General features: G+C 39.5%; 2 protein-coding genes across 3 annotated transcripts in view; both read left to right on the forward strand.

The window, feature by feature from the left end:
* LOC307016330 (phosphoinositide 3-kinase regulatory subunit 6-like) overlaps window positions 1-10,000 on the forward strand; it is a 492,324-nt gene that overhangs the window by 450,040 nt on the left and 32,284 nt on the right. The gene's annotated exons all lie outside the window — the stretch shown is intronic.
* LOC307014340 (phosphoinositide 3-kinase regulatory subunit 5-like) overlaps window positions 972-10,000 on the forward strand; it is a gene marked incomplete at its 5' end in the record, with an annotated part of 23,727 nt that continues 14,698 nt past the window's right edge. Inside the window, 9 exons of the mRNA XM_079642214.1 lie at window positions 972-984; window positions 2,509-2,630; window positions 2,722-2,790; window positions 4,144-4,282; window positions 4,757-4,826; window positions 5,409-5,586; window positions 6,374-6,539; window positions 7,340-7,408; window positions 9,666-10,000. The exon at window positions 9,666-10,000 is cut by the window's right edge and continues 208 nt beyond it. Of these exons, the coding sequence (XP_079498340.1) occupies window positions 972-984; window positions 2,509-2,630; window positions 2,722-2,790; window positions 4,144-4,282; window positions 4,757-4,826; window positions 5,409-5,586; window positions 6,374-6,539; window positions 7,340-7,408; window positions 9,666-10,000 (1,161 nt within the window). The remainder of the gene's footprint in view (window positions 985-2,508; window positions 2,631-2,721; window positions 2,791-4,143; window positions 4,283-4,756; window positions 4,827-5,408; window positions 5,587-6,373; window positions 6,540-7,339; window positions 7,409-9,665) is intronic.

Below are 10,000 nucleotides of genomic sequence, written 5' to 3' on the forward strand. Positions count from 1 at the left end.
TACATGTGGTAAAAAGTACAAATGATAAGTTGAACCAATGTTGTTGAGAAAAGTTAGCGCTCTGTTTTTTTTGCAATTCACAATCAAAACAGATTTCCGAAAAATTAAGAATCAAGATGAGCGTTAGCTAAGGAAATGAATAACCTGACACTTTGTGGAGTCTAATCATTCTTTCTTCAAAGATTTTCTTGAACTTAACCACATTTAAATAAATAACCTGAAGTCATTTTCTTTCTCAGTTTGATTCAAACCAATGAAGTTTAGTTGATGGTTTCGTGGACAGTTCCCTTTAATTAGCTCTAACACAAAAGAGTAAATGGGGCAGCCTTAGTCAACATGGTTAATTTCCAGATGCCTGAGGACAATAGACACCCTAAAAGCACAATACATCACTAGCATGTATTAGGAAGAAAGGAGGAAAGACAAGAAGAAATAGGACAGATAGGATAAAGGAGAACAGTGTAATGAAAAACCACAGGACAGACAAGCACGGAGAGGCAAGGCGTGCTTCTTGATGTTACGAATGAAATATGCTTCTATGATTGTCCTCAGGTATTTCTCCAACAATGTCTGCAAATACATTACATTTAAAAGTGTAAATATTCCTTTAGCATGTTCTCCTGAATAATATATAATCCTTACTTATTTTTTCTGTAAACAGTTTTATATATGTACGTGTTCACATTCACTTCCACGTAGTAGCGTAAAAATTATGTTAACATCCATTGAATGAAGCTTTCAAACCCGTTACAGGAACATGTTGTCCATCTTTCAAAGACAAACGGGAATTGAAAGTGGTGACACAGATAGATAGGTGACAGAGTGTGGAGGAGTATCCGTGGTTAAAGAGGCACTATTGGGCTTTTGGGGGTTTTCCCTGTAGTGTGCTATATAGGTTTTAGTGCATGTAAATGGTCTGGAAAGGCTAACATCCCTGTGTTCCCTCCAGAGGGAGTTTCTCTCCCATCACTATGACATCACTATGTAACACTCACACATCTATTCGCTAGTGCTCCGACACATTGTTCGTGATAGACTAACAGGCGGGACATCTCTTAGCGGTTGACCAATCACAACAGAGCCATCTTTTCATCAACATCAGCAGGAGAGGACTCTTTAAAGTAGAGACTCTACATACTGATATACACCTGAACATCAGCAGGAGAGGACTCTTTAAAGTAGAGACACTACATACTGATATACACCTGAACATCAGCAGGAGAGGACTCTTTAAAGTAGAGACACTACATACTGATATACACCTGAACATCAGCAGGAGAGGACTCTTTAAAGTAGAGACACTACATACTGATATACACCTGAACATCAGCAGGAGAGGACTCTTTAAAGTAGAGACACTACATACTGATATACACCTGAACATCAGCAGGAGAGGACTCTTTAAAGTAGAGACACTACATACTGATACACACCTGAACATCAGCAGGAGAGGACTCTTTAAAGTAGAGACACTACATACTGATATACACCTGAACATCAGCAGGAGAGGACTCTTTAAAGTAGAGACACTACATACTGATATACACCTGAACATCAGCAGGAGAGGACTCTTTAAAGTAGAGACACTACATACTGATATACACCTGAACATCAGCAGGAGAGGACTCTTTAAAGTAGACACACTACACACTGATATACACCTGAACATCAGCAGGAGAGGACTCTTTAAAGTAGAGACACTAAATACTTATATACACCTGAACATCAGCAGGAGAGGACTCTTTAAAGTAGAGACACTACATACTGATATACACCTGAACATCATCAGGAGAGGACTCTTTAAAGTAGAGACACTACATACTGATATACACCTGAACATCAGCAGGAGAGCACTCTTTAAAGTAGAGACACTACATACTGATATACACCTGAACATCAGCAGGAGAGCACTCTTTAAAGTAGAGACACTACATACTGATATACACCTGAACATCAGCAGGAGAAGACTCTTTAAAGTAGAGACACTACATACTGATATACACCTGAACATCAGCAGGAGAGGACTCTTTAAAGTAGAGACACTACATACTGATATACACCTGAACATCAGCAGGAGAGGACTCTTTAAAGTAGAGACACTACATACTGATATACACCTGAACATCAGCAGGAGAGGACTCTTTAAAGTAGAGACACTACATACTGATATACACCTGAACATCAGCAGGAGAGGACTCTTTAAAGTAGAGACACTACATACTGATATACACCTGAACATCAGCAGGAGAGGACTCTTTAAAGTAGAGACACTACATACTGATATACACCTGAAAATCAGCAGGAGAGGACTCTTTAAAGTAGAGACACTACATACTGATATACACCTGAACATCAGCAGGAGAGGACTCTTTAAAGTAGAGACACTACATACTGATTTACACAAAGTGGCATAACCATGGTCCTCTCTGCATCTCATAATGTGAGTTATGTGTGTGTATTTAAAGTGTGTTGACACCAATTTGAATGAAAGCTAAAAGGAGAAATAAGTGTTTCTGTTTGTCTGTTCAGCCGGGTTGTGCATTAACCGCTGGTGTTTGGAGGAACTTGTGAAGAGACATCCAGACAACTTCCTCATACTACTGCAGAAAATACTGAAGAAAACAAAGGAGGTGAAAAGAGAGCTGATTAAACAACATCATTCTCCAGAGAGTTATATGAGGAATAACAGGTTTCATTTCAGGATTCTTCCGTCTTTTACAGGTGCTGGAGGAGTGTCGGTATGAACTGGTGGTGCCAATTACCCTCCTGTTCTCTTCTACCCTGCTTAAAGTAAGAGGATGTTATTTTCAAAATGTACTGTTCCTGAAATGTATGGCACGATCCAACCCAGTCTCACGGCATTTCGTGTTATAGTCACACAATTAATCTATTGATTCGTGTTCACCAACATGATTTCCCAATTTTGTTCGTCTCACACAGAACAATTTTAAAAGCGATGTAAATAATAACAAATTAGAAGGAAAGATTTAAAAAATACAGATTTCAGTATTCTGAGGCTCTGAGCCCCATTTATTTTCCTCACGGACAGCAAAAAAAAGTCCGACATTATACAATTTAAAATAAAAACAATAATCGTGGCTTGATATTGAGTACGAAAATGTTTTTATGAACCACACAGCTTCCGCTCTTCCAAGACCCGACCGGAGAAAAAGATATACTACCAATAGAAATACATCGCTTTTAGAATCGTTCTGTGACACGAAAAAAATGGGGAAATCGTATTGGTGAACACGAATCAATAGATTAAATTAATTTTGCGATTATTACACGAAATGCCGTGAGACTGGGTTGCACGATCACGTCACATTACCACCGCTAACCTAAAGGTGGCTAATGTTGGGCTATAAAGGAACTACAGCACGGTCACATGACTTCACGTCACCACCGCTAACCTAAAGGTGGCTAATGTTGGGCTATAAAGGAACTACAGCACGGTCACATGACTTCACGTCACCACTGCTAAGCTAAAGGAGGCTAATGTTGGGCTATAAAGGAACTACAGCACGGTCACATGACTTCACGTCACCACCGCTAAGCTAAAGGCGGCTAATGTTGGGCTATAAAGGAACTACAGCACGGTCACATGACTTCACGTCACCACCGCTAAGCTAAAGGAGGCTAATGTTGGGCTATAAAGGAACTACAGCACGGTCACATGACTTCACGTCACCACCGCTAAGCTAAAGGAGGCTAATGTTGGGCTATAAAGGAACTACAGCACGGTCACATGACTTCACGTCACCACCGCTAAGCTAAAGGAGGCTAATGTTGGGCTATAAAGGAACTACAGCACGGTCACATGACTTCACGTCACCACCGCTAAGCTAAAGGAGGCTAATGTTGGGCTATAAAGGAACTACAGCACGGTCACATGACTTCACGTCACCACCGCTAAGCTAAAGGAGGCTAATTTTGGGCGTGATGACGTTTAATCATCTCATTTAGAAACTTGTTAGCAACATCTATTTCTAAATCCACCAGTGGGGTATTTACTGATGTATTCAATGTCGTAGAATAAAAATCTCTTGCCCTTGTGTTAACCACAGACCTTATTGCACGCTAATAACCAAAAACACTCAGAAAACCATTGATTTCCAGCCTCTGGGTCCTTGTTTCTCTCAGGCTCCTCACGTGGCTGCAGACCTGGTTTTGCTGCAGGAAGCCTACCTGTTGTTCCACAGCTTCCTGACCTGGCCGGAGCCCTGCAGCTCGGCCAGCAAACGGCTGCTGAACGTCCTGCAGCAGGAGCTCAGAGCACCAGGTGACTGTGCTGCAATAAAATAAACCTGATGTCCGTCCTGTGTGTTCATTCAAGGATTGGGGATCAAGTATGGGGTCTGTAATGATTTAAATTAATAGTATGTACATTAATGAGAAAAACAGGTTATTAACGTCAGGATAAGTAGGAATATAAACGTATGGATGAGGTAAGTTCAAATGACTCCATGCACTCAACAAAGAACACATTAGCACTTCAGCAACTGTGGCCATAATGAAAATCACAACAAACAAAACTAAAAGTGATGTAAAAAAAGCTGCTTTGTTTTGAGTCTGTCTCTTTTTAAAGACAACTTTAAGGACATTTCTAAATTATAGATGTGAGTCCTAAATTGGTGGTTCGAGGTTCATCTGAAAGAGCTATGTAAGAAAAATCATGTATCAGTGTGACCACAGGGGGGCACTGTTTACCCTCTGAGATACAGTATACTGAATGGTCTTCCTCTTTTTGTTTCAGGTATTTCATTTCAAAGGCTGGTTCAGTCAGAGCAGGGCATTTCCCCTGAGATTCACCACCCCAAAACCATGTAAGTCCTCTCACACCGAAAGACATTAAAAGCTATTCAAATTGTCTACATTTATTGTGTTAACAGCACTTAATCAAGGCTCTTAATTAACTTCACTTGAGATCTGCTTAAAAGTATTTTCAAATCATTGTTGTTGAGAAATCTCACTGGTCCCCGGCTTGAGCTTGAATCTCAGGATCCATGTATCTGTGATCCTCTCCAGAATGGAAGTAGTCATCACATACAGAGCATCAACTAGTTCCTGAACAGTGTCCTTCACATGCTGATATCCAAGAGAGGGAGTTACACAGTCCCAAGATGGAGGAATAGAAAGCAGTATTCAATGTTTACTTCAGATTAGCTCCACGTCAGAAATGATCATGCTTGTCATATGTCTCTCTCCATAGAGGCTGAATCATCATGTTAATCACATAGCTATCATATGCCTCAAACAGTCCTGATGCTCTTCTAGGTCATCACACATCCTGTCATGTTCACAGCTACAGTTGATACCTTTGATAGCATGTGGCTCTCATATTGGACGAGGACATTCAGTGTTTTCCCAACAATTGCTCTTGACTAGTGTGTGTCATATGTTATCAGGACGGTGCTGTTGGTGGGTCCGGTGGAGGACGTCCCTCCGGAGGTCCGATCCGTCTCAGATCAGCTGATCAGCAGCCAGGACTCCTGCAGAGACGTCTCTGTTCTCCTCATCCTCCACGCCTTCCAGGCTGCTCTGGGATCCAATCAGAAGCTGCAGACGCTCCGCTGCGCCCTGCAGGTGACCCACCTCTCCTCACACCTGTTCTGGCTTCTTTAGTCAAAGTCAACTTTATTGTCAATCTTTCAGTTTGTGTGTACAGACAGAGAGATCTAAATATCGTTTCCCACAATCCCGAATACAAAAATAAATATATATAAAAATAGGTAGAAAAATATGTATATACCTATAAATACACAATCAACAGACACATTATACATATGCACACATTAAGACCTAAATAAAAGTTGGCATCACTCCTGGTCAACTTATACTTTGTTACATTTTGTCAGAAATATTATGAACTTCTCCTTTTACTCAAGTACAAGATCTGAGTACTTCTACTTTTACTCAAGTACAAGATCTGAGTACTTCTCCTTTTACCCAAGTACAAGATCTGAGTACTTCTCCTTTTACCCAAGTACAAGATCTGAGTACTTCTACTTTTACTCAAGAACAAGATCTGAGTACTTCTACTTTTACTCAAGTACAAGATCTGAGTACTTCTACTTTTACTCAAATACAAGATCTGAGTACTTCTACTTTTACTCAAGTACAAGATCTGAGTACTTCTACTTTTACTAAAGTACAAGATCTGAGTACTTCTACTTTTACTCAAATACAAGATCGGAGTACTTCTAATTTTACTCAAATACAAGACCTGAGTACTTCTCCTTTTACTCAAGTACAAGACCTGAGTACTTCTACTTTTACAGGGACTCACATTACATGTATTCTATGATACACCAGTCAAAATGTAGTTAATAGGTTCCTCAACTAAAAGAAGCTTTCTCTAATGTTCCTGCAGAGTAAGCGGCCTGGAGAGCTGGAGGATTTGATGGAGACGGTGAATAATCTCATGGAGAACGCAGCGTCTACAGCTGATCTCAGCACAGCCAGGACTACTTTAATCCAGAGTATGGAGAGACTAGGAGAGAGCATCACTTCCCCTCCTGAAGGCTGCACTGAAACTGGTAAAAATGATATAATCGTAAAATAGATAGATAACCAATAAAAAAACACATATGGACCACCTAACTCCCGAAATATCAAAAAACAATAGGCCTGCTCACCACTCCAACAGTATATAACACATTACAGCCTAATGATGACAGCTTCACTTCTCTGTTTCGCCTCGTTCACACATTAAATCAACAATACAAAATACAACTACAGATTCTACTAGCATTTCCTTCATATGTGATTTAAAATGCTCTCAGGTTTTACACCTCATATGAAATGTAGACTACATTACACAGAGTTTATGTCCAACAGACTCACAGATCGTTGGCTACTGAGAGAAATGCTAAAAGCTCCGCTGTGGATTTTCAAACTAAACTACAGTAAAACTATGGTTGCAGGCCTAAGTTTAACATGAATTCAAAATTAAACACAACATGAGCTAATTATTTACAATGTTCCATTTATTTAGCATCGTTTACAGTATTATTATTATTACATGACATGTCACTTGTTGGACGCTTTTATCCAAAGCGACTTACATACTCAATACTGTGGGCAATCCCCACAGGAGAAGTTTGGGGTGAAGTGTCTCAGGGACACAACGACATGCTGACTGCAGTGGGGTTTGAACCGAACACCAACGCACTAGTCCACTACGCCACATGCAATCATTGACTACATGTCTCTGTTGCCACACTTTTAAGTTATTATTTATTTATTTCAAATGTGAAATGTTACCACCGCGGACCACACTTTAAGAAACACTGACGTAAACATAGGCTACTTCTTTAACATGACCTTTTCTCTTTAGGAAATGTTGAGACTTTCGTGCTGCCCTCACCCAAATGTCACACACGGTTCTGGGAAAATGACAACTTTGGTAAGTTTCTATATCTTTGTTTATTTATTATTTAAGGGATGTCAGCCTGTCGGGTGTTCTTTTCCCCATAATGACCAAGTCACTGCACATTATCCCGCTTATTACACGGCCAGATACTAAAGGAATCGACTCCCAATAGGAATTGAAATGATTTTATTGACTTCAAAATGATCCTATTTCTTCCGCTAAGAAAAAAAAAATCCGTTCCACGTCGCACCAACGGCTGGAACTGCAACAACAGCAACTTTACGGCAGCACTGTCCAACTCTGTTCACAGTTTCTGATCCACTTGCAATTCCGTAAACTCTGCAGAGCTCATACCGTGTTCCTGTTAGTGTGTACTTCCTCTCTGCCTTCTTCTGTTGACTTATCTGACGTCCAGCGCTCCGTCTTGACAGCAGTCTGTACTACTGTATAGAGTGGCGAAGTCAAGCCCACTTACTTCCGCATCATGGGACCTTATTCCGAAAAAATAATACATTGAAGTCAATGGAGAGAGAAAACTTATCTTTTGATCCCGTTTGAATTGTGCCATGAATTACACATATGTTGTTTGTCAATCTTAAAAAATAATTTCCATGTCAAAAAATTCAAAGTTTGTCTTAAAACTGTTGAAATATAACACTATGAAAAATACGCAACTAGAAAGACTACAAATCCCAGAGTCGCGTAAGTGCTGTCATAACTGATGTATTCCCTCCAGATAGCTAAAAATACATTTACTTACTGTACTTACTTACTTTAACCAGATGCCTGTGTGCTTTGTACCATGTTGTTATCATACCAGTAATAGTACCTCTTGCTCGTTCTCAACTAAAACAAAACACGAGAGTGTACCTTGTTAGCTAATGTTAGCTAGCTGACATTAACGCTACACATTAAACTCGGGTTACTCACCGAAACCTTGTAAAGCCGGTCCCGCATGCTGGCTCTTACAGAACCGACTAACTCCCCTTTTTCGTATGCACAGCTCTCAACATGCCCAGACTTGTAGTGATTTTCACCTCTACTTTTCGCCTCATTCTGAAAGAAAGAGGTCAAATGTACCAACGTGACGGCCATCTTGGTGTTGGTGACGTGTGTAAGACCAGAGTTGTAGTTCATTGAGCGCTTCACACAAAGAAATGTGTAACTTCACAGTTTTACGACACATTTTTTGACTTGCAAAATTATCTTTTAAATTGACAAACATCATATGTGTAATTCGTGGCACAATTCAAACGGGATCGAAAGATAATCTTTCTCTCCCCATTGACTTCAATACATTATTTTTCCGATATAAGGTCCCATGGAGGTCCACCGGAAGGGGAGGGACTTCGCCACTCTATTAACAACGTGTCACATGTTAAGAATTGACCAATCAGAATTGAGTATTCAACTACGCCATGTAATAAATTAAACTAATCAATATCAAAGTACAAGAAAACCAAGTTAGTTAGAGCAAAGTGCAGAAAACCCTCACATGAGTAATCCAATTAAATAGTTTTTGGTTAACAGCCTCAAATGTTATGGTAAAAAAAACTATAAATGTATGATCAATTTCAAATATAACTACAAATACAAAATATATATTGTTTCTAGTCTCAAGATAGGAATTTAGCAAAGCATTGCACAGGGGCTGAAATAATAATACTTTACTTAAACATGAAATGAACAATAATTCATTCATACATTTGTGATTGATAAATATACTTTAAATCATAAAATATTAATACAAACTGAAAACAAACTAAGCGAAAATACTTATTAACATTAAAAACAAATTAAAATCCATATAAGAAATTGTATACAAGTACATATATATCGATCAAAATACCTCTATAACTATACTTTACTATAACATTATTTTTAAAGATGAACCCAAAACCTTGAATGTCTGTTTTTATTCCAGAGATACTGTACATATTATTGGTTATAAAGTCAATTTGAATCACTTTCAAATGTTGCACTATTCACTAGATTTGTCTTTTTTTGTCTATTTTTTATTGATTTTTTCAATAAAGGTGCACAAAACAACAAACAATCAGGTTATTAATACAAGACTGGTCCAGTAAAAATGCAACGTTAAATGAGGCAAAGGCCAACACACACAGTGAAAACATTTATAAACGGACAATCTCAAATCCAGCATTCTAGATATTCAAGATTGAAGGCTTTTATTCTCATGTGTACAGAGCTACACGATAACATAGATTAGAAGACGATAGATATACGTAATTACCCGTAACATTTCTCAAATCTTCTCCCATTCCTGCAGATTTTCTGAACAGCCTTCTGGACTCCGACATGGACTCCGCTGCGGATTGTTTCCTGGAAGCAGAAATAGACGAGGAGGATAAAAACGGCACCAGCGTGGATGAGGAAGACGAGGCGGAGGGGAACAAAGAGGTGGACTTTCCGAGCAAACGTATCTCCTCCGCCTCCTCCTCCTCCAGAGACTCCGGATACTCCCTCTCCACGCCTTCTGGATCTTCAGGCGTGGAGAGCGACTTGAGTGAGGATATAACCCACGAAGACGTACCAGAGGGACCGCCGAAGCTTCGGAAGAAACCCAAGAAGAAGTCGAGTAGCATCTTAGGCGTGGAGCGATTA

This window comes from Notothenia rossii, assembly GCF_949606895.1.
Source record: "Notothenia rossii genome assembly, chromosome: 8".
Classification (NCBI taxonomy): domain Eukaryota; kingdom Metazoa; phylum Chordata; class Actinopteri; order Perciformes; family Nototheniidae; genus Notothenia; species Notothenia rossii.